Source organism: Pleurodeles waltl, chromosome 6 (assembly GCF_031143425.1).
Source record: "Pleurodeles waltl isolate 20211129_DDA chromosome 6, aPleWal1.hap1.20221129, whole genome shotgun sequence".
Taxonomy (NCBI): domain Eukaryota; kingdom Metazoa; phylum Chordata; class Amphibia; order Caudata; family Salamandridae; genus Pleurodeles; species Pleurodeles waltl.
Genome location: NC_090445.1, coordinates 1671638075 through 1671663438, shown reverse-complemented (window position 1 = coordinate 1671663438; position 25364 = coordinate 1671638075). Strand labels below are relative to the sequence as shown.

General features: G+C 47.3%; 1 protein-coding gene across 2 annotated transcripts in view; it reads left to right on the top strand.

Annotated features, from left to right (window-relative positions):
• The window catches only part of STOM (stomatin), a 129635-nt gene that overhangs the window by 57740 nt on the left and 46531 nt on the right, over positions 1–25364 (top strand). For both annotated transcript variants that reach the window (XM_069241663.1, XM_069241662.1), the window contains exon 2: positions 7179–7282. In XM_069241663.1, coding sequence (XP_069097764.1) covers positions 7179–7282 — 104 coding nt within the window. The remainder of the gene's footprint in view (positions 1–7178; positions 7283–25364) is intronic.

Sequence of the window (25364 nt, the reverse complement as noted above, 5' to 3'; positions counted from 1 at the left end):
TTCAGAGGGTTTAACACACCTCTCCACATACAACACCATTACTCTCCTGGTGAGTTACTTTTTGATCAAGTAAACGTATTTGGTATAGAAAAAATTATGAGGCCCAGTGCAAAATGTGTTGAGCAACACCTGAAATTTCACTTGGCCGGTCCCCCATACAAATGTGCAAAGTCACTGGCAGGAGCCCCAAGAGGGGGTGGTCCCCCTTTTCTGGTGCTGTAAGGGTCTGCATTGCCTCGCAGGGTTGAAGACTTCTTCGGGTTGCACACACTAACTAGACTTTTGGCTCCAGAGGGTCACCCCACACTGGGCTTCACGAATGACCCTGAACTTCTCACTCTGAAGAGCAGTAGACCTACGTGGAGACAACAAGCGCCAGGGCCAAGGTTGCTAGAACATGCTTCTGGGATTTGGTATGTTACCTGCTGAGCCTCTTCTTATTGCAGACCCTGGTTTAGGAGTCAGCCACCAACGACATAGTCTGCGGAGTCCCTCATTAAAGCCGGCCCTGGCTTAGTGGCTCATCGCCTCCATAGACCCCTGAGTACCTCCCGAGACCAGGCTCTGTCTCAGTGGTCAGCCACCACTTGCATAGTCCCCTGAGTCTCCACTGAGAGTAGAACCTGGCTCAGTGGTCAGACATCACCTGCCTAGACCTCAGAGTTGCTCCTTATAGCAGGACCTGGACCCAGTGGTCAGCCACCACCTGGATAGTTCTTGGAATCTCTCCTAAAAGCAAAGCCTGGCCTAGTGGTCAGCTACCATCTCCATAGTCTGGTTTGTGCTGTAAAAATGTATCAAAAATAATTCTGAGATTATAGGCGTCAAAAAGAACTTTGCATGTTTTACTAGAACATGGATCATCAGACATTTAAAACACACTGTGGCAAAGGCAGAAGTTTAGACCTTTTGCAAGACTTTGAAGTTTTTTTTAATTTTTTCTTCCTAACATTTGAAATGGACATTAAACGTTTCGAAATAATAAAAGTAAAAATGCTCATGTCAAACGCCGGCACGCCTATGTGGGGAATAAATAAATTAAAAAGAACACATCAATAAAAGTTGACCAGTAATACCTTCACTGTGAATTTCAGCCTGCTTATAATCTTATGCACATACTGTTTACACGCACTAAATATAAATACTTTATGCCTCGGTTTAAAGTTTAATGTAAAGTCCATCAGAAATACTGAAGTGGCTTTTAGTTCCACATTAAAGGCCCTTACATTGCGTTAGCCTTGGAATAATAGCCTAGAGAATTAAAGAAAATGTTAATACAAAATATGTTTAATATATTTTTGTGAATTGTTCACTTTTGTATTGTATTTTTATTTTGCTTTTGTATATATGGATTTTAAAGTCTAGTCTATGGCTTTTAAATTCTAGTGCAGACTATTCAGAATTAGTGTTAACAATTTTTGTGAATTCTTCATTTTTTGATTGTATGCAATACCCGTGTATGCATCTTTTGCACATACGCTTAACAGGAGTTACAGGAATTTGGAGTAATTCTGCCCTTAACGGCCGCCGGGGCGTTTCCCAAAAGTGAATAACTGGGAATCCAATTCATTCGAAATCTGATTACAAATTCTCCCTGGCCTGCTGAAAGCAGCGCGGCATGGGCCATACAAGGAGCATTTACCAGTGTGTGAGGCGCCTCGTGTGTAGTGCAACGTCAGGGCATGGTACAGAGGCGGAGATATGAGCTCGGAATGTTGGTGTGTGAAGGATGTTTCAATGAGGGGCTCTGAGGAAGTCCCTAACTAATAGGAGTCTGGACATTAATACTATCTTGCTGTTTGTGTAGTGTGTCATAGTACTGTCTTCACGCTTCCAACTCTTACTTGTATTCAATTTATCGTATTGAAATAATGGAAGGATGAAAGGCTGAGTGTGCCCGGCTGGTTTCAGATTAGTGACTTCCAGAGCAGCCTTTGTCAGTGGCGAGTGTTCAGCTCACTAGCACATCCTACATACAGATGATGTAGTAGTGGTGGTTACCCATGGGGCACCCGGGTGAACATTTTCTGTTATTGTAGCTGACAAGGATGGACTATTTCTCCTCTGTGTGTGGTCTGGCAGAGAGCCTTACACTGCTCCAGTGTGCTCTCTCCACAGCGCTCCATTTCTCTCCACTTTGCACACCTCTCGGCTTTTCCTCTCGTCGCTGCTTCTCTGCACTTCTTCACTCAGCCCAGGCTCCCTGTCTAGCTCTGTGAGTTTAGTTACAGTTTATTCTGTGTACACAGCGCACATAAACCCTCGACAGATCATCTCTGAAAGCCTTGCAGAATATAAAATAGACAAATGTAAATAGACAAATGTAAACAGCCGTAAAACAGAGTCACGGCATTAACTAGATCTTACCGGAAGTTACAGAGTCCGCTGCTGAAACCATGGCTGGGTGCTGCTTCGCAAGAATGACTCCGGTTCTCGTTTATCAACAAATCTTAAACCCCTTTTCCCCCATTCAGCCCCCCTTGTGTCTGAAGGTATAAGTCACACTTACCCAACACCCCGAGACCTCGTCCTCGCGACAGCTCTTGCCCTCTTTAGAGACAACTTCTTCCCAGACCAGCCCTCAGCCACCAGCCCAAGACTTCCGAACCAGTGGTTCCCAACCTGTGGTCCGGGGACACCTGGAGGGGTCCGTGAAGTCTCCTCAGGGGGTCCGCGACTGCTTAGAAAATGAAATAATATTAGCAGATTTATAACGTTTTTATATAAACAAAGGGTCTGAAAACTTTAAATTGTACTGTAAATGTTGGGGACTTGCAATTAGGCTAAAAATTAAATTAGTCTTTTCAGATTGATTTGTGGGAGCAGTGCAGGTGCATCAAATATAATATAATATGGACAGTGTGTGGCTTCAATTGAGTTTGGAAAAGTTCCAACCTTCCTAATATTTTTTATATATATATATATATATATATATATTTAATAATTCTTCGCAAATTAAATACATGGGTTATCATTTGTGTATGGGTTTGATGAATGCTTGTTTCTATATTTTGTGTGTGTATTGTTTTGTGTTTCAAATCATAATGTGTAGGCCTGGGTCCACGGCTTCCAGTAACGGCACAGTGGGGGGGGGGGAGGGGTCCCGGATTCCAACAATAATTCAGTGGCAGTCACCAGGTTCCAGTAATGAAAAAGTGGGTGTCCACAGAAGTCAAAAGCTTGGGAACCACTGTTCTAAACCTTCTCTGCTGGGAGGGTAAAATTTAGGCCTGCCACCTTTCAGTGGCCAGGTGTGAAGGCACTCCAACGGGTGGCCATTGGACTTGTTTTGTGTCCTGTCTACACACTCAAACCCCTCCCCTTAACCCAGCTTTCCAGGAAGTTCTCCGTGTTGCAGCAATTACAAGTACCAGTTCTTTAAACCATACATAAAGTTGGTTTTTCCTTTGCCCCACAAGAAAAATACAATTTTACCACATGCTGCTAGCAGTTGGTGTATCATTCCACCTACTGTGGAGTCTCTACATTGCAGTGTATGGGGGGACTATTGTACATCTCAAACATTCACTGAATCATCACACCTTATGTGGTTTGTCTCACAGACACATTCATTGTACACTGAAATAACCTTTTTCTATTTTTAACACAGCAGGCTATTTTAGTCAAGACCTGAAAAGGAAGCCAGGCCTGTCGATTTTGTCAATGCTTGTTTTCCTCGAGTCCTGCAGTTCTGAACTTTGCATAAGCCTCGTACTGCTACAAGTGGTTGAAGAGTTCAGGAGAAGGGTTGCACCACCAGCTAGCTGCCACTACGCTGAAAGTAAGCTGCTCTTACATCTGCCAGCCCTGAGAGGTGCGAAGACACCCTGGTGCCCTGAGTAAGGAGAGGATGTTCATGGCACGTGCTGCAGGGCATGGGTCCAGGAGGAATCCATCAGCTTGCTTCTCCTACCAGGCCGGTCAGCTGTGCTTGAGTTCCCTCTGGTTTTCGGTGTGTGGTGTCCAGGTCCGGAGCTTTGATGCAAAGGTGTGGTGACGTATGTGTTTTCCATGAGGCGCTCTGAAAATGTATTACATAGTTTATCACATAGGGCGCGTACCCCCTCTTTCTATATAAGGTATCGTTAGTGAGGCAGTGAAGAGAGGAACATACCATAGTGAACAATGTACCCATTTTTTATCCAATAAGAGCTCGGGGGTTGAGTCTCTGTTGGCTGCATCTGTACATGACAAGGATTTACCACTACCTGTGGTTTTAGAGAAGAGTTTAGATTTATTACTTTACTTACTTCTGAAGTAAACAGGAACAGATATCTGACCAGCGAGCTTATGCGTAATATGGTATCAGCATGTGTCATATGGGGACCAGGTGAACAGACTTTATCATGCAAGAAATGCGATGGTGAGCTGGAAACACGTCCACAGGGTGTGTTTTTACCTGGTGTCTGGAAAATGTTCCTTATGGTCATCCATTGTGGGTTTTACCAATGCTTGATGACATGGACCGTCCATGCACTGTGAGGAAAGGTGGGTGCAGCTTTAGCTGGGTGTACAGAGTGGTCTCTCCAGAGTCCCTCACTGGATCCCATCTCCCCAAGTCACCCTTTCAGTGCCAAGAGACTAAGGGCCTGAGTGAGATCTGGACGGACAAGTTACTCCATCACAACGCTGATGGTCTCCCGTCCTCTGAAATCTAAATCCCATTACTGATTAAGATCTGGACGGACAAGTTACTCCATCACAACGGTGACAGTATCCCGTCCTCTGAAATCTAAATCCCATTACTGATTAAGATCTGGACGGACAAGTTACTCCATCACAACGGTGACTGTATCCCGTCCTCTGAAATCTAAATCCCATTGCTGCTTAAGATCTGGAAGGACAAGTTACTCCATCACAACGGTGACGGTATCCCGTCCTCTGAAATCTAAATCCCATTATCTCCTATGGGATTTATATTTCAGCAGACTCAATATCCGTCACTGTTGCGACGGAGCAACTCATCCGCCCAGATCTAAATCAGGCCCCAAGGGCCTAATTTAGAGTTTGGCAGACTGCTTTCTCTAGCACAAACATGACAGATATCGTGCCTGCCGTTTTTACGATTCCCATAGGATATATCATACGGCGGACAGGATATCCCATTGTGACGGAGACCCCATCCGCAAACTTGAAAGTAGGCCCTAAGTCTGTGCGCTATAACATTCTGAGCGGTTACATTTGTTAAACCAGTGTAACAAATACATTGACTTTTATTACATTTCCCAGCAGCGTGCCCAGTGGTATTCGCCCTCCTTGCCCAGTTTAATGCTGGCCCTTGTGTATTTTTTTTTCAGTAACGCCTTGAAACTGATTCGCTGATACCAGACATGGCATCTAGTAATTACTGTTGTGCTCGTCCCACCTTTTGTGCTTGGCTTAAGATAAATAAAAACTTTGCCAACCATTCATGTCCCTGAGCTATTTTGAGACGGGCTGGCCTGTGCCAGTGCTGAGGCTGCATTAAGACGGTATATCCTGCCTGGCCTCAGACAGCTGCTGCCTGTGAACTTCACAGTTTTACTGCCAGAAGCTGGCATGTGTCCTGAATACTTGGGCATTGAGCAGGTGGGAACATTTACATGGCATTCAAAGTAGGCAAAAAGCATCGTTGCTCCAAAACGGAAGTGACGACACATCGTGACGACATAACAGGAAGTGATGACACAGTATTTGACTCGAAACCTTTTTTTTTTTTTTTAGGTTAAACAGCTTTATTGAAAACGTGCCTCCTACAGAAGGTCTGCGGTAGCAGGTTCTTTTTAGTTCAGGTGTTTTTATTGAAGGGTTAAAGTACACTCCGTGTATACAAGTTAGATAGATGGATATTCATTTTTAGAAACATACAGGGGAGAATATTAAAGCACCTGTGCTCTACATATTAGCTGGTAATGGCAAAAAGAGAACTTTTTTCACTTATAAAAAGAGGAAGTTTGCGTAGGTATAAAACGGACATTCTGGCTACTATGACTCTATTGAAAAACTCAATCGGTACCCTGTGTGATGCCCTTGCAAACTGGCCAATGGTGCCTATGGTCTGTTGACTTGTCATGTTGCGTTGTTTGTGCACACCGAAAATAAACGTATGCCAATATCTCAGCCTCTTTGCGCTTTAGGTTACCACAGAGGTGTGTGCTATGATCTTAAGGTTGAGTGTGTTCCCCACAGTGGGGCTCAGTCAGGGGGTAAATTCTACTTCCCACTGGCCTAGCGTATGTGTGTTTGGTGTATCTTGTGATATGTCACAGACAGGTGATCCGTAGTGGTGATTAGGTGCCTGTCCCTGTCACCTCTGGTGCAAGATGGTCGAGTTTTTTTTAAAATTCACAGTAATTACACAAGCCTACTTAACCAACCTTTCTTCTAGATCAGGACCTCATTATGACGCTGGCGGTCATCAGACCACCAGGGTCACAGTCGTGGTGAGACCGCCGCCAAAGCGGCGGTCTGACCGCAACATTACAACCATGGCGAAAGCACTACCCTGGGGATTACGACCACTCTCTCCCCGCCAGCCTAAGTGCTGGTGGAGACGGGGTACCCCTGCACTGCCCATGCACTTGGCATGGGCAGTGCTTGGGCCCCCCCAGGCTAGCCCCGTTGTGCTTTGCAGACAGTGATTTGCGCGACGGAGGCTGGTGCACTTGATGCACAACAGCATTGCCGCCAGCCATCAGTGTCAGCATCAATGTTGTGTGTTTCCCGCTGGGCCAACGAGACACTCGTAATAGGGCCAGCAGGAAGGAGACCGCACTGGCGGTCTCCTGACCTGCGGGAGTTCGGCGGGCGGCCTTTTCTGCCCACCAAACTCCTAGCGAGGGCCTCAGTGTTTATTTTGAGATATTTAAGGACCATCAGGTAAACCTGCAGCCAAACACAGGGTGTACAGTCTTTAATTCCACTTTGCCTAGATACACCTAGTTCAAATACATCTGAACTAAATACATTCTTTAATGCTACTCTTTCAAAATTGTTTTCATTTCTCCAACACTTCATCTCTCATTTTGGAGGGGTGGGTACACAAACCTTTGTGTCACATAAAAGCGAAATATTCTCAAACGAGAACAATAAAAGTACCAGGGATGGAGGTCATTGACTGCTGAAGTTTCTCGTTTAATACAATCCTTAGTTTTGTGTTACTGTTTAAGGTTAAAATAGTGTTTGTCTCTTCTCCCCAGCTCAACCTGATCCCGGGCTTGGCTTCTGCGGATGGTTCTTGGTGATTGTGTCATTTTTCTTCGTGTTGATTACTTTTCCCCTCTCTGTCTGGATGTGCATTAAGGTAATTATCATGCTTTGCACCCATGCAGAACTACCTTTGCAAAAAGATGCATGCATTATACTTCTTTCATGAAAGACTTCATTATCTGCTTTTGAAGACTGATATTAGTGATAATTATAACTGACTTCTCCAAGACACGGAAACAGGTAGAATTGCACAGTGAGTCTGTAACTGCACCTCAGTTCCACAGCAGAGGCTTAACTCATGCTCCTCCACCTATAGCCACTAGGCCAGACCCCTCAAAATAAAGAGAAGAACGTCCAATTCTTTTTTCTTTTGATGTCTCCTGTTTTTTCTGCTCCAGATTTAGCATTTCTTAGAGGAAGTGGAGCTTTTTGTTTTTAATACTGAGCAGCAGCCCCATTTAGAGAGCTGCTCAATGGAGTGATTGGTTGCCTGTTGCAGTCCTGCCATTGACTCTGCATTCTCTGTTGGTTTCCAAGCAACCCACAACAGAGCTCCCACTTCATGCTTTGTAATCCGTGCAGTTCATCCTTCGGGTTGGGTGTTTACCAAGCCTGCTCTGGAAATAGTCCTGGCGAGGAGGGAGCATCGTTCTGCGCTACCCCACTACACGCATGTCATTCCGTCTTGTATTGTATATACAATGCTATAGGTAAGTACATTAACATGTGATCTGTGCAGAAATACATGGAACTTGGTACTGAAGGTCTGTGGTATAACCATAGTCTTTCTTGTACAGCACAGTCTCCCAGGGCTCCATGCCACCGGGTGCGCCATAGGAATGAAAGCTTTCAGCAAGAATAAGTCCACATCCTTCTCCCCCCCACATCACCAGTGTAACAAAGAAACTATGCTGTGGAAAATGGCTTTTGAATAAAGAAAACAAAAATCTCATTGCACCATCATTTTACAGGTGGAGGGATCAAGCATGCCCACGCCTACAATAATGACACATGCCTGTTTCTGAGTTGGATTGGCAAACAAAAAGTAGTTCAGGTTGGGGAAGTAAAATAAAAGACCGAGAAGCATCAAGAGGGGTGCAACATGGAAGGAATTGCAGGTGGTGGAAAGCAACACAGAGGGTGTGGAGAAGGAACAGACGGGGAGGAATGTGGAGGAACCAATAGGGCGAGAGAAAGCGCAATGCGGAGGTAGAAGCACAAAAGCAATGTGGGAGGTGGGATAAACACACAAGGGGGTCACAGGGGAGTGTGGGGAAAGCACATGGGCAGCAAAAGTGCAAAATGACCGAATGCGGTGGAGGACAGCTAGAAAACACGTGCACTGCCACAGAGTACTCAAGAAAAAAGTGGTGTCTGAAAGTAGGACAGTGGAAAGATACAGGTAATGGGACAATGCTCGTGGGGAGGAACAAACCCAAAACAAGGAAATGAAACCCAGAGGCGCCAACAAAGTAGAGACAAGCAAATGAGAGAAACGACTACGCCAACCAATGACAAGCAATAGGCTTCAAGGACACTGTAAGCTAACAAAATCTCTCCCAACAGTCCACGCATGTAGTGTCTGAGGCGAGATCTGAAAAGCCGAAACGCCTTACAGACTCTGCAACTTCAGCATGTCAAATTCTTTGTACACTATTGGCCTCAGTAGTTGCCCAAGTAGTCGCTTGTGTATCCATACATGCACATTTCAACATGCACTCATACTTCCACCCACATGTTGTAGGCATACATGCTTTTATTATGTAAATGTTTGAGAATATTGTGGGACACTGTAGTCTGCCATCTGTGTAGTGTTTTCCAATGCAACGTACAAGTTTCAAGCTGAGGAATTCTAGAGGGCAGCCTTACCTGAAACTGACTATGAGTGGCTGCTTTGCACATGATTTTACATTGCCACAATTATACATGGAACGTTCATGTGCGCATGCCCAGTCATGCACATATATGAATCTGTTAGTAATGGGGTCTCTAGTTGGCTGTGGTTTGTACCCTGTCCAAGTAGGGACTCTCACTCTAGTCAGGGTAAGGAAGCCACACAGCTAAGGTAACCCCTGCTCACCCCCTTGGTAGCTTGGCACGAGCAGTAAGGCTTATCTCCGAGGCAATGTGTAAAGTATTTGTACACGGCAACACAGTGAAAACATCAGAAAAGTACTCCACACCAGTTTAGAAAAATAGCCAATATATATCTCATTAAAACAAGACTAAAACGAAAATGGAGTTTCTACTTCAGATCACCAACTTACACTTCCAAGGGCCTATGGACTGGAGTTAGCACCACTTGGCAAGTGAGGACTTTCAGCAGAAGAGCCCAGGCACTGGCAGCTGAAGTCTTTAATGTCCCTGAAACTTCTTAGCAGAAGGCAAGCTCAGTTCAAGCCATCAGAGAACCTTGGAAAGCAGGATGTAGAAATCAAAGTCCAGTTCTTTCACTCCATGGCAGAAGCAGCAGGTCACCACAACAAAGCAACAGGCAGAATGACAGTCCCCCCTAGGGCATCCAGCTCTTCTTCCTGGCAGAATGTCCTCAGTCCAGAAGTGTCCTAACTATGTGGGGTCAGAGGCCCACTACTTATACCCATTTCCGTCTTTGAAGTAGAACAAATTAAAAGAGTAGTCTTTGTAGTGCACAAGACCCTGCCTTCCCCTGTCCTGACTCCAGACACACTCCAGGGGGTTGGAGAGTGCTTTGTGTAGGGACTGCCCTATTCGTGTAAGAGTGTCAACTGCTCCCACCATTCTAGCTAAGGAAGACCCATCAGGAAATGCCTGGCACACCTCAGCTTTCTTTGTGTGACTGTCTAGACTGAATTTACTAACATCCCAACTGTCATCCTGACCCAGATGTGTATTCCAGGGGCAGGCAGTGGCACAGCACGAGTAAGCAAGAAAATGCCCACTTTCTAAAAGTGGCATTTTCAAACTTACATATATTTTGGTGAAGCTGTTTTTTAAATTGTATTTTTAAATTGGGAGTTCAGAGACCCCAGACTCCAGATCTCTATCTGCTCTCAATGGGAAATTACACTTAAAATATATTTCAAGGCAATACCAATGTTAAGCTATGGGAGCAACAAGCCTTGCAATAGTGAAAAACAAATTTAGCAGTATTTCACTATCAGTACATGTCCTACCTTTTACATACACTGCACCCTGCCCATTGGGCTGCCTAGGGCCTACCTTAGGAGTAACTTGTAGTAAAATGGAAGGTTTGAGCCTGGCAAGTGGGTGCACTTACCAGGTCGAACTAGGAGTTCAAAACTGCACACACAGACACTGTAGTGGCAGGTCTGAGACATGTTTATAGGGCTACTCCTGTGGGTGGCAGAATCGGTGCTGCAGGCCTAGTAGTAGTGTTTGATTTACAGGCCCTGGGCACCCATAGTGTACTTTACTAAGGGCTTATTAGTAAATCAAATATGCCAATTATGAATAAACCAATCATTAATACCATTTAGATAGAGATCACTTGCCCTTTAGCACTGGTCAGCATTGGTAAAGTGCCCAGAGTCCTAAAGCAAGTAAAAACGAAATGCAGCACATAGTCAAAAGCAGGTCAGAGGCAAAAAGTTAGGGGATAACCCTGCAAAAAGGGCTATTTCCAACACAACCCCCTCTCAGCCTAAAGACAGGGTAGGTCCATCAATACCTTGCTGGACTTTCCTGCTTAAAGTGATCAAACCGGGACAGTCGCCCACTTCTGCAGGGTCTCTTGCCAGTTCTACGCTTCTCTGAACCCTGATGGATCCCTACACTCTCAGTGCCCACTGAATTAACTAAGGGGGAATCCTTTGGCTCATCTGTGGATTCCATCTGTGCAGCACTTAAACTTACCTTGATCACAGATGCATCCCAGTAGTCATGGCCAACAGTGTCCTATGGCCCACTTTACCCCTTGGGTCCTTGTAAGGAAATGCCTCCTTGGCATGGTTGCCCCCTGACTTTTTGCCTTTGCTGATGCTATGTTTACAATTGAAAGTGTGCTGAGGCCTGCTAACCAGGCCCCAGCACCAGTGTTCTTTCCCTAACCTGTACTTTTGTATCCACAATTGGCAGACCCTGGCATCCAGATAAGTCCCTTGTAACTGGTACTTCTAGTACCAAGGGCCCTGATGCCAAGGAAGGTCTCTAAGGGCTGCAGCATGTCTTATGCCACCCTGGAGACCTCTCACTCAGCACAGACACACTGCTTGCCAGCTTGTGTGTGCTAGTGAGGACAAAACGAGTAAGTCGACATGGCACTCCCCTCAGGGTGCCATGCCAGCCTCTCACTGCCTATGCAGTATAGGTAAGACACCCCTCTAGCAGGCCTTACAGCCCTAAGGCAGGGTGCACTATACCATAGGTGAGGGTACCAGTGCATGAGCATGGTACCCCTACAGTGTCTAAACAAAACCTTAGACATTGTAAGTGCAGGGTAGCCATAAGAGTATATGGTCTGGGAGTTTGTCAAACACGAACTCCACAGCACCATAATGGCTACACTGAAAACTGGGAAGTTTGGTATCAAACTTCTCAGCACAATAAATGCACACTGATGCCAGTGTACATTTTATTGTAAAATACACCCCAGAGGGCACCTTAGAGGTGCCCCCTGAAACTTAACCGACTATCTGTGTAGGCTGACTAGTTTTAGCAGCCTGCCACAAACCGAGACATGTTGCTGGCCCCATGGGGAGAGTGCCTTTGTCACTCTGAGGCCAGTAACAAAGCCTGCACTGGGTGGAGATGCTAACACCTCCCCCAGGCAGGAATTGTCACACCTGGCGGTGAGCCTCAAAGGCTCACCTCCTTTGTGCCAACCCAGCAGGACACTCCAGCTAGTGGAGTTGCCCGCCCCCTCCGGCCAGGCCCCACTTTTGGCGGCAAGGCCGGAGAAAATAATGAGAATAACAAGGAGGAGTCACTGGCCAGTCAGGACAGCCCCTAAGGTGTCCTGAGCTGAGGTGACTCTAACTTTTAGAAATCCTCCATCTTGCAGATGGAGGATTCCCCCAATAGGGTTAGGATTGTGACCCCCTCCCCTTGGGAGGAGGCACAAAGAGGGTGTACCCACCCTCAGGGCTAGTAGCCATTGGCTACTAACCCCCCAGACCTAAACACGCCCTTAAATTTAGTATTTAAGGGCTACCCTGAACCCTAGAAAATTAGATTCCTGCAACTACAAGAAGAAGGACTGCCTAGCTGAAAAACCCCTGCAGAGGAAGACCAGAAGACGACAACTGCCTTGGCCCCAGAAACTCACCGGCCTGTCTCCTGCCTTCCAAAGATCCTGCTCCAGCGACGCCTTCCAAAGGGACCAGCGACCTCGACATCCTCTGAGGACTGCCCCTGCTTCGAAAAGACAAGAAACTCCAGAGGACAGCGGACCTGCTCCAAGAAAAGCTGCAACTTTGTTTCCAGCAGCTTTAAAGAACCCTGCAAGCTCCCCGCAAGAAGCGTGAGACTTGCAACACTGCACCCGGCGACCCCGACTCGGCTGGTGGCGATCCAACACCTCAGGAGGGACCCCAGGACTACTCTAAGACTGTGAGTACAAAAACCTGTCCCCCCTGAGCCCCCACAGCGCCGCCTGCAGAGGGAATCCCGAGGCTTCCCCTGACCGCGACTCTTTGAATCCTAAGTCCCGACACCTGGGAGAGACCCTGCACCCGCAGCCCCCAGGACCTGAAGGACCGGACTTTCACTGGAGGAGTGACCCCCAGGAGTCCCTCTCCCTTGACCAAGTGGAGGTTTCCCCGAGGAACCCCCCCCTTGCCTGCCTGCAGCGCTGAAGAGATCCCTAGATCTCCAATTGACTTCCATTACAAACCCGACGCTTGTTTCTACACTGCACCCGGCCGCCCCCGCGCTGCTGAGGGTGAAATTTCTGTGTGGGCTTGTGTCCCCCCCGGTGCCCTACAAAACCCCCCTGGTCTGCCCTCCGAAGACGCGGGTACTTACCTGCAAGCAGACCGGAACCGGGGCACCCCCTTCTCTCCATTCTAGCCTATGTGTTTTGGGCACCACTTTGAACTCTGCACCTGACCGGCCCTGAGCTGCTGGTGTGGTGACTTTGGGGTTGCTCTGAACCCCCAACGGTGGGCTACCTTGGACCAAGAACTAAGCCCTGTAAGTGTCTTACTTACCTGGTTAACCTAACAAATACTTACCTCCCCTAGGAACTGTGAAAATTGCACTAAGTGTCCACTTTTAAAACAGCTATTTGTGAATAACTTGAAAAGTATACATGCAATTTTGATGATTTGAAGTTCCTAAAGTACTTACCTGCAATACCTTTCGAATGAGATATTACATGTAGAATTTGAACCTGTGGTTCTTAAAATAAACTAAGAAAAGATATTTTTCTATATAAAAACCTATTGGCTGGATTTGTCTCTGAGTGTGTGTACCTCATTTATTGTCTATGTGTATGTACAACAAATGCTTAACACTACTCCTTGGATAAGCCTACTGCTCGACCACACTACCACAAAATAGAGCATTAGTATTATCTCTTTTTGCCACTATCTTACCTCTAAGGGGAACCCTTGGACTCTGTGCATGCTATTCCTTACTTTGAAATAGCACATACAGAGCCAACTTCCTACATTGGTGGATCAGCGGTGGGGTACAAGACTTTGCATTTGCTGGACTACTCAGCCAATACCTGATCACACGACAAATTCCAAAATTGTCATTAGAAATTCATTTTTGCAATTTGAAATTTTTCTAAATTCTTAAAAGTCCTGCTAGGGCCTTGTGTGTTAAGTCCCTGTTCAGCATTGTCTTTTAGAGTTTAAAAGTTTGTTAAAAGTTTGAAATTAGATTCTAGAAACAGTTTTAGATTCTTTAAAAAGTCTTCCAACTTTTAGCAAAATAATGTCTGATACAGAGATGAATGTGGTGGAACTCGACACCACACCTTACCTCCATCTTAAGATGAGGGAGCGAAGGTCTCTCTGTAATATCAAAAAAATAACCATTGGCTCCAGACCTACCAAAATTCAGCTCCAGGAGCTGTTGGCAGAGTTTGAAAAAGCCAACCCCTCTGATGATGACCTTACAGAGGAAGAAATTAGTGACTTGGAGGCCAATGTCCCTCCTCCAGTCCTAAATAGGGAGAACAGGACCCCTCAAGTCCTGTCTCCAACTGTGTTAGTCAGAAATAGTGAGTCCCTCACAGGAGGGTCCCACATTTCTGAAATCACTGAGGATGCTCTCAGTGAAGATGACCTCCTGTTAGCCAGGATGGCCAAAAGATTGGCTTTAGAGAGACAGCTCCTAGCCATAGAAAGGGAAAGACAAGAGATGGGCCTAGGACCCATCAATGGTGGCAGCAATATAAATAGGGTCAGAGATTCTCCTGACATGTTAAAAATCCCCAAAGGGATTGTGACAAAATATGAAGATGGTGATGACATCACCAAATGGTTCACAGCTTTTGAGAGGGCTTGTGTAACCAGAAAAGTGAACAGATCTCACTGGGGTGCTCTCCTTTGGGAAATGTTCACTGGAAAGTGTAGGGATAGACTCCTCACACTCTCTGGAAAAGATGCAGAATCATATGACCTCATGAAGGGTACCCTGATTGAGGGCTTTGGATTCTCCACTGAGGAGTACAGGATTAGGTTCAGGGGGGCTCAAAAATCCTCGAGCCAGACCTGGGTTGACTTTGTTGACTACTCAGTGAAAACACTAGATGGTTGGATTCAAGGCAGTGGTGTAAGTAATTATGATGGGCTGTACAATTTATTTGTGAAAGAACACCTGTTAAGTAATTGTTTCAATGATAAACTGCATCAGCATCTGGTAGACCTAGGACCAATTTCTCCCCAAGAATTGGGAAAGAAGGCGGACCATTGGGTCAAGACAAGGGTGTCCAAGACTTCAACAGGGGGTGACCAAAAGAAAGGGGTCACAAAGACTCCCCAGGGGAAGGGTGATGAGACAACCAAAACTAAAAATAGTAAAGAGTCTTCTACAGGCCCCCAAAAACCTGCACAGGAGGGTGGGCCCAGAGCCTCTTCACAAAACAATGGGTACAAGGGTAAAAACTTTGATCCCAAAAAGGCCTGGTGTCATAGCTGTAAACAGCATGGACACCAAACTGGAGACAAGGCCTGTCCCAAGAAAGGTTCCACTCCAAACTCCCATCCAGGTAACACTGGTATGGCTAGTCTCCAAGTGGGATCAACAGTGTGCCCAGAGCAAATCAGGGTCCACACTGAAGCTACTCTAGTTTCTGAGGGGGGGTGGATTTAGCCACACTAGCTGTCTGGCCGCCTAACATGCAAAAATACAGACAGCAACTCTTAATTAATGGGACTAGAATAGAGGGCCTGAGGGATACAGGTGCCAGTGTCACCATGGTGACAGAGAAACTGGTTTCCCCTGGCCAATACCTGACTGGAAAAACTTACACAGTCACTAACGCTGACAATCAGAGAAAAGTACATCCCATGGCAATGGTTACTTTAGAATGGGGAGGGGTCAATGGCCTGAAACAGGTGGTGGTCTCCTCAAATATCCCAGTGGACTGTCTGCTTGGAAATGACCTGGAGTCCTCAGCATGGGCTGAGGTAGAACTAAAAACCCATGCAGCAATGCTGGGTATCCCTGAACTGGTGTGTGTGAAAACAAGAGCACAATGCAAGGCACAGGGTGAAAAAGTAGAGCTGGAGTCTGGAAAAATGGCCCAGCCTACCAAGAGAACAGGAAAGTCAGTTGGGAAACCAACTGCAACACAGCAAAAGAAAGGGAACCTCTCTTCTCAGGAAGAAGTTCTGCCCTCTGAGGGAACTGAGCCTTTGGAGCTTGAACCTTATCAGGTTGAGCTCTTAGGCCCAGGGGGACCCTCAAGGGAGGAGCTGTGTAAGGGACAAGAAACCTGTCCCTCTCTTGAAGGCCTTAGGCAGCAAGCTGCTGAAGAGTCCAAAGGCAAGAAAAATGGAACACATAGGGTCTATTGGGAAGATGGGCTCCTGTACACTGAGGCCAGAGACCCCAAACCTGGTGCCACTAGGAGAGTGGTAGTGCCTCAGATGTTCAGGAAGTTCATCCTAACATTGGCCCATGACATTCCCCTTGCTGGACATTTGGGACAAACCAAGACGTGGGAGAGGTTAGTCAACCACTTCTACTGGCCCAATATGTCCAACATGGTTAAGGAGTTTTGCCTCTCCTGCCCCACCTGTCAAGCCAGTGGTAAGACAGGTGGGCATCCAAAGGCCCCCCTCATTCCACTTCCAGTGGTGGGGGTTCCCTTTGAAAGAGTGGGTGTGGACATAGTTGGTCCACTAGAACCTCCCACAGCCTCAGGAAATATGTATATCCTGGTAGTAGTGGATCATGCTACCAGGTATCCTGAAGCTATTCCCCTTAGGTCGACTACTGCCCCTGCAGTAGCCAAGGCCCTCATTGGTATCTTTACCAGAGTGGGTTTCCCTAAGGAGGTGGTGTCTGACAGAGGTACCAACTTCATGTCAGCATACCTAAAGCACATGTGGAATGAGTGTGGAGTGACTTATAAATTCACTACACCATACCATCCACAAACTAATGGCTTGGTTGAGAGATTCAACAAGACATTAAAAGGCATGATCATGGGGCTCCCAGAAAAACTCAAAAGGAGATGGGATGTCCTCTTGCCATGTCTGCTTTTCGCTTACAGAGAGGTGCCACAGAAGGGAGTAGGATTCTCACCCTTTGAACTTCTGTTTGGTCATCCTGTAAGGGGACCACTTGCCCTTGTTAAAGAAGGCTGGGAGAGACCTCTCCATGAGCCTAAACAGGACATAGTGGACTATGTACTTGGCCTTCGCTCTAGAATGGCAGAGTACATGGAAAAGGCAACCAAAAACCTTGAGGCCAGCCAACAGCTCCAGAAGTTTTGGTATGACCAAAAGGCTGCACTGGTTGAGTTCCAACCAGGGCAGAAAGTCTGGGTTCTGGAGCCTGTGGCTCCCAGGGCACTCCAGGACAAATGGAGTGGCCCTTACCCAGTGCTAGAAAGGAAGAGTCAGGTCACCTACCTGGTGGACCTGGGCCCAAGCAGGAGCCCCAAGAGGGTGATCCATGTGAACCGCCTTAAGCTCTTCCATGACAGGGCTGATGTGAATCTGTTGATGGTAACAGATGAGGATCAGGAGGCAGAGAGTGAACCTCTCCCTGATCTTCTGTCATCAGACCCAAAAGATGGCACAGTAGATGGAGTGATCTACTCAGACACCCTCTCTGGCCAACAGCAAGCTGATTGTAGGAGAGTCCTACAACAGTTTCCTGAACTCTTCTCCTTAACCCCTGGTCAGACACACCTGTGTACCCATGATGTGGACACAGGAGACAGCATGCCTGTCAAAAACAAAATCTTTAGACAGTCTGACCATGTTAAGGAAAGCATCAAGGTGGAAGTCCACAAGATGCTGGAATTGGGAGTAATTGAGCGCTCTGACAGCCCCTGGGCTAGCCCAGTGGTCTTAGTCCCCAAACCTCACACCAAAGATGGAAAGAAAGAGATGAGGTTTTGTGTGGACTACAGAGGGCTCAATTCTGTCACCAAGACAGATGCTCATCCAATTCCAAGAGCTGATGAGCTCATAGACAAATTAGGTGCTGCCAAATTCTTAAGTACCTTTGACTTGACAGCAGGGTACTGGCAAATAAAAATGGCACCTGGAGCAAAAGAGAAAACAGCATTCTCCACACCTGATGGGCATTATCAGTTTACTGTTATGCCCTTTGGTTTAAAGAATGCCCCTGCCACCTTCCAAAGGTTGGTGAATCAAGTCCTTGCTGGCTTGGAGTCCTTTAGCACAGCTTATCTTGATGATATTGCTGTCTTTAGCTCCACCTGGCAGGATCACCTGGTCCACCTGAAGAAGGTTTTGAAGGCTCTGCAATCTGCAGGCCTCTCTATCAAGGCATCCAAATGCCAGATAGGGCAGGGAACTGTGGTTTACTTGGGACACCTTGTAGGTGGAGGCCAAGTTCAGCCACTCCAACCCAAGATCCAGACTATTCTGGACTGGGTAGCTCCAAAAACCCAGACTCAAGTCAGGGCATTCCTTGGCTTGACTGGGTATTACAGGAGGTTTGTGAAGGGATATGGATCCATTGTGACAGCCCTCACTGAACTCACCTCCAAGAAAATGCCCAAGAAAGTGAACTGGACTGTGGAATGCCAACAGGCCTTTGACACCCTGAAACAAGCAATGTGCTCAGCCCCAGTTCTAAAAGCTCCAGATTATTCTAAGCAGTTCATTGTGCAGACTGATGCCTCTGAACATGGGATAGGGGCAGTTTTGTCCCAAACAAATGATGATGGTCTTGACCAGCCTGTTGCTTTCATTAGCATGAGGTTACTCCCCAGGGAGCAGCGTTGGAGTGCCATTGAGAGGGAGGCCTTTGCTGTGGTTTGGTCCCTGAAGAAGCTGAGACCATACCTCTTTGGGACTCACTTCCTAGTTCAAACTGACCACAGACCTCTCAAATGGCTGATGCAAATGAAAGGTGAAAATCCTAAACTGTTGAGGTGGTCCATCTCCCTACAGGGAATGGACTTTATAGTGGAACACAGACCTGGGACTGCCCATGCCAATGCAGATGGCCTTTCCAGGTTCTTCCACTTAGAAAATGAAGACTCTCTTGGGAAAAGTTAGTCTCATCCTCTTTCGTTTGGGGGGGGGTTGTGTAAGGAAATGCCTCCTTGGCATGGTTGCCCCCTGACTTTTTGCCTTTGCTGATGCTATGTTTACAATTGAAAGTGTGCTGAGGCCTGCTAACCAGGCCCCAGCACCAGTGTTCTTTCCCTAACCTGTACTTTTGTATCCACAATTGGCAGACCCTGGCATCCAGATAAGTCCCTTGTAACTGGTACTTCTAGTACCAAGGGCCCTGATGCCAAGGAAGGTCTCTAAGGGCTGCAGCATATCTTATGCCACCCTGGAGACCTCTCACTCAGCACAGACACCCTGCTTGCCAGCTTGTGTGTGCTAGTGAGGACAAAACGAGTAAGTCGACATGGCACTCCCCTCAGGGTGCCATGCCAGCCTCTCACTGCCTATGCAGTATAGGTAAGACACCCCTCTAGCAGGCCTTACAGCCCTAAGGCAGGGTGCACTATACCATAGGTGAGGGTACCAGTGCATGAGCATGGTACCCCTACAGTGTCTAAACAAAACCTTAGACATTGTAAGTGCAGGGTAGCCATAAGAGTATATGGTCTGGGAGTTTGTCAAACACGAACTCCACAGCACCATAATGGCTACACTGAAAACTGGGAAGTTTGGTATCAAACTTCTCAGCACAATAAATGCACACTGATGCCAGTGTACATTTTATTGTAAAATACACCCCAGAGGGCACCTTAGAGGTGCCCCCTGAAACTTAACCGACTATCTGTGTAGGCTGACTAGTTTTAGCAGCCTGCCACAAACCGAGACATGTTGCTGGCCCCATGGGGAGAGTGCCTTTGTCACTCTGAGGCCAGTAACAAAGCCTGCACTGGGTGGAGATGCTAACACCTCCCCCAGGCAGGAATTGTCACACCTGGCGGTGAGCCTCAAAGGCTCACCTCCTTTGTGCCAACCCAGCAGGACACTCCAGCTAGTGGAGTTGCCCGCCCCCTCCGGCCAGGCCCCACTTTTGGCGGCAAGGCCGGAGAAAATAATGAGAATAACAAGGAGGAGTCACTGGCCAGTCAGGACAGCCCCTAAGGTGTCCTGAGCTGAGGTGACTCTAACTTTTAGAAATCCTCCATCTTGCAGATGGAGGATTCCCCCAATAGGGTTAGGATTGTGACCCCCTCCCCTTGGGAGGAGGCACAAAGAGGGTGTACCCACCCTCAGGGCTAGTAGCCATTGGCTACTAACCCCCCAGACCTAAACACGCCCTTAAATTTAGTATTTAAGGGCTACCCTGAACCCTAGAAAATTAGATTCCTGCAACTACAAGAAGAAGGACTGCCTAGCTGAAAAACCCCTGCAGAGGAAGACCAGAAGACGACAACTGCCTTGGCCCCAGAAACTCACCGGCCTGTCTCCTGCCTTCCAAAGATCCTGCTCCAGCGACGCCTTCCAAAGGGACCAGGGACCTCGACATCCTCTGAGGACTGCCCCTGCTTCGAAAAGACAAGAAACTCCCGAGGACAGCGGACCTGCTCCAAGAAAAGCTGCAACTTTGTTTCCAGCAGCTTTAAAGAACCCTGCAAGCTCCCCGCAAGAAGCGTGAGACTTGCAACACTGCACCCGGCGACCCCGACTCGGCTGGTGGCGATCCAACACCTCAGGAGGGACCCCAGGACTACTCTAAGACTGTGAGTACAAAAACCTGTCCCCCCTGAGCCCCCACAGCGCCGCCTGCAGAGGGAATCCCGAGGCTTCCCCTGACCGCGACTCTTTGAATCCTAAGTCCCGACACCTGGGAGAGACCCTGCACCCGCAGCCCCCAGGACCTGAAGGACCGGACTTTCACTGGAGGAGTGACCCCCAGGAGTCCCTCTCCCTTGACCAAGTGGAGGTTTCCCCGAGGAACCCCCCCCTTGCCTGCCTGCAGCGCTGAAGAGATCCCTAGATCTCCAATTGACTTCCATTACAAACCCGACGCTTGTTTCTACACTGCACCCGGCCGCCCCCGCGCTGCTGAGGGTGAAATTTCTGTGTGGGCTTGTGTCCCCCCCGGTGCCCTACAAAACCCCCCTGGTCTGCCCTCCGAAGACGCGGGTACTTACCTGCAAGCAGACCGGAACCGGGGCACCCCCTTCTCTCCATTCTAGCCTATGTGTTTTGGGCACCACTTTGAACTCTGCACCTGACCGGCCCTGAGCTGCTGGTGTGGTGACTTTGGGGTTGCTCTGAACCCCCAACGGTGGGCTACCTTGGACCAAGAACTAAGCCCTGTAAGTGTCTTACTTACCTGGTTAACCTAACAAATACTTACCTCCCCTAGGAACTGTGAAAATTGCACTAAGTGTCCACTTTTAAAACAGCTATTTGTGAATAACTTGAAAAGTATACATGCAATTTTGATGATTTGAAGTTCCTAAAGTACTTACCTGCAATACCTTTCGAATGAGATATTACATGTAGAATTTGAACCTGTGGTTCTTAAAATAAACTAAGAAAAGATATTTTTCTATATAAAAACCTATTGGCTGGATTTGTCTCTGAGTGTGTGTACCTCATTTATTGTCTATGTGTATGTACAACAAATGCTTAACACTACTCCTTGGATAAGCCTACTGCTCGACCACACTACCACAAAATAGAGCATTAGTATTATCTCTTTTTGCCACTATCTTACCTCTAAGGGGAACCCTTGGACTCTGTGCATGCTATTCCTTACTTTGAAATAGCACATACAGAGCCAACTTCCTACATTGGTGGATCAGCGGTGGGGTACAAGACTTTGCATTTGCTGGACTACTCAGCCAATACCTGATCACACGACAAATTCCAAAATTGTCATTAGAAATTCATTTTTGCAATTTGAAATTTTTCTAAATTCTTAAAAGTCCTGCTAGGGCCTTGTGTGTTAAGTCCCTGTTCAGCATTGTCTTTTAGAGTTTAAAAGTTTGTTAAAAGTTTGAAATTAGATTCTAGAAACAGTTTTAGATTCTTTAAAAAGTCTTCCAACTTTTAGCAAAATAATGTCTGATACAGAGATGAATGTGGTGGAACTCGACACCACACCTTACCTCCATCTTAAGATGAGGGAGCGAAGGTCTCTCTGTAATATCAAAAAAATAACCATTGGCTCCAGACCTACCAAAATTCAGCTCCAGGAGCTGTTGGCAGAGTTTGAAAAAGCCAACCCCTCTGATGATGACCTTACAGAGGAAGAAATTAGTGACTTGGAGGCCAATGTCCCTCCTCCAGTCCTAAATAGGGAGAACAGGACCCCTCAAGTCCTGTCTCCAACTGTGTTAGTCAGAAATAGTGAGTCCCTCACAGGAGGGTCCCACATTTCTGAAATCACTGAGGATGCTCTCAGTGAAGATGACCTCCTGTTAGCCAGGATGGCCAAAAGATTGGCTTTAGAGAGACAGCTCCTAGCCATAGAAAGGGAAAGACAAGAGATGGGCCTAGGACCCATCAATGGTGGCAGCAATATAAATAGGGTCAGAGATTCTCCTGACATGTTAAAAATCCCCAAAGGGATTGTGACAAAATATGAAGATGGTGATGACATCACCAAATGGTTCACAGCTTTTGAGAGGGCTTGTGTAACCAGAAAAGTGAACAGATCTCACTGGGGTGCTCTCCTTTGGGAAATGTTCACTGGAAAGTGTAGGGATAGACTCCTCACACTCTCTGGAAAAGATGCAGAATCATATGACCTCATGAAGGGTACCCTGATTGAGGGCTTTGGATTCTCCACTGAGGAGTACAGGATTAGGTTCAGGGGGGCTCAAAAATCCTCGAGCCAGACCTGGGTTGACTTTGTTGACTACTCAGTGAAAACACTAGATGGTTGGATTCAAGGCAGTGGTGTAAGTAATTATGATGGGCTGTACAATTTATTTGTGAAAGAACACCTGTTAAGTAATTGTTTCAATGATAAACTGCATCAGCATCTGGTAGACCTAGGACCAATTTCTCCCCAAGAATTGGGAAAGAAGGCGGACCATTGGGTCAAGACAAGGGTGTCCAAGACTTCAACAGGGGGTGACCAAAAGAAAGGGGTCACAAAGACTCCCCAGGGGAAGGGTGATGAGACAACCAAAACTAAAAATAGTAAAGAGTCTTCTACAGGCCCCCAAAAACCTGCACAGGAGGGTGGGCCCAGAGCCTCTTCACAAAACAATGGGTACAAGGGTAAAAACTTTGATCCCAAAAAGGCCTGGTGTCATAGCTGTAAACAGCATGGACACCAAACTGGAGACAAGGCCTGTCCCAAGAAAGGTTCCACTCCAAACTCCCATCCAGGTAACACTGGTATGGCTAGTCTCCAAGTGGGATCAACAGTGTGCCCAGAGCAAATCAGGGTCCACACTGAAGCTACTCTAGTTTCTGAGGGGGGGGTGGATTTAGCCACACTAGCTGTCTGGCCGCCTAACATGCAAAAATACAGACAGCAACTCTTAATTAATGGGACTAGAATAGAGGGCCTGAGGGATACAGGTGCCAGTGTCACCATGGTGACAGAGAAACTGGTTTCCCCTGGCCAATACCTGACTGGAAAAACTTACACAGTCACTAACGCTGACAATCAGAGAAAAGTACATCCCATGGCAATGGTTACTTTAGAATGGGGAGGGGTCAATGGCCTGAAACAGGTGGTGGTCTCCTCAAATATCCCAGTGGACTGTCTGCTTGGAAATGACCTGGAGTCCTCAGCATGGGCTGAGGTAGAACTAAAAACCCATGCAGCAATGCTGGGTATCCCTGAACTGGTGTGTGTGAAAACAAGAGCACAATGCAAGGCACAGGGTGAAAAAGTAGAGCTGGAGTCTGGAAAAATGGCCCAGCCTACCAAGAGAACAGGAAAGTCAGTTGGGAAACCAACTGCAACACAGCAAAAGAAAGGGAACCTCTCTTCTCAGGAAGAAGTTCTGCCCTCTGAGGGAACTGAGCCTTTGGAGCTTGAACCTTATCAGGTTGAGCTCTTAGGCCCAGGGGGACCCTCAAGGGAGGAGCTGTGTAAGGGACAAGAAACCTGTCCCTCTCTTGAAGGCCTTAGGCAGCAAGCTGCTGAAGAGTCCAAAGGCAAGAAAAATGGAACACATAGGGTCTATTGGGAAGATGGGCTCCTGTACACTGAGGCCAGAGACCCCAAACCTGGTGCCACTAGGAGAGTGGTAGTGCCTCAGCTGTTCAGGAAGTTCATCCTAACATTGGCCCATGACATTCCCCTTGCTGGACATTTGGGACAAACCAAGACGTGGGAGAGGTTAGTCAACCACTTCTACTGGCCCAATATGTCCAACATGGTTAAGGAGTTTTGCCTCTCCTGCCCCACCTGTCAAGCCAGTGGTAAGACAGGTGGGCATCCAAAGGCCCCCCTCATTCCACTTCCAGTGGTGGGGGTTCCCTTTGAAAGAGTGGGTGTGGACATAGTTGGTCCACTAGAACCTCCCACAGCCTCAGGAAATATGTATATCCTGGTAGTAGTGGATCATGCTACCAGGTATCCTGAAGCTATTCCCCTTAGGTCGACTACTGCCCCTGCAGTAGCCAAGGCCCTCATTGGTATCTTTACCAGAGTGGGTTTCCCTAAGGAGGTGGTGTCTGACAGAGGTACCAACTTCATGTCAGCATACCTAAAGCACATGTGGAATGAGTGTGGAGTGACTTATAAATTCACTACACCATACCATCCACAAACTAATGGCTTGGTTGAGAGATTCAACAAGACATTAAAAGGCATGATCATGGGGCTCCCAGAAAAACTCAAAAGGAGATGGGATGTCCTCTTGCCATGTCTGCTTTTCGCTTACAGAGAGGTGCCACAGAAGGGAGTAGGATTCTCACCCTTTGAACTTCTGTTTGGTCATCCTGTAAGGGGACCACTTGCCCTTGTTAAAGAAGGCTGGGAGAGACCTCTCCATGAGCCTAAACAGGACATAGTGGACTATGTACTTGGCCTTCGCTCTAGAATGGCAGAGTACATGGAAAAGGCAACCAAAAACCTTGAGGCCAGCCAACAGCTCCAGAAGTTTTGGTATGACCAAAAGGCTGCACTGGTTGAGTTCCAACCAGGGCAGAAAGTCTGGGTTCTGGAGCCTGTGGCTCCCAGGGCACTCCAGGACAAATGGAGTGGCCCTTACCCAGTGCTAGAAAGGAAGAGTCAGGTCACCTACCTGGTGGACCTGGGCCCAAGCAGGAGCCCCAAGAGGGTGATCCATGTGAACCGCCTTAAGCTCTTCCATGACAGGGCTGATGTGAATCTGTTGATGGTAACAGATGAGGATCAGGAGGCAGAGAGTGAACCTCTCCCTGATCTTCTGTCATCAGACCCAAAAGATGGCACAGTAGATGGAGTGATCTACTCAGACACCCTCTCTGGCCAACAGCAAGCTGATTGTAGGAGAGTCCTACAACAGTTTCCTGAACTCTTCTCCTTAACCCCTGGTCAGACACACCTGTGTACCCATGATGTGGACACAGGAGACAGCATGCCTGTCAAAAACAAAATCTTTAGACAGTCTGACCATGTTAAGGAAAGCATCAAGGTGG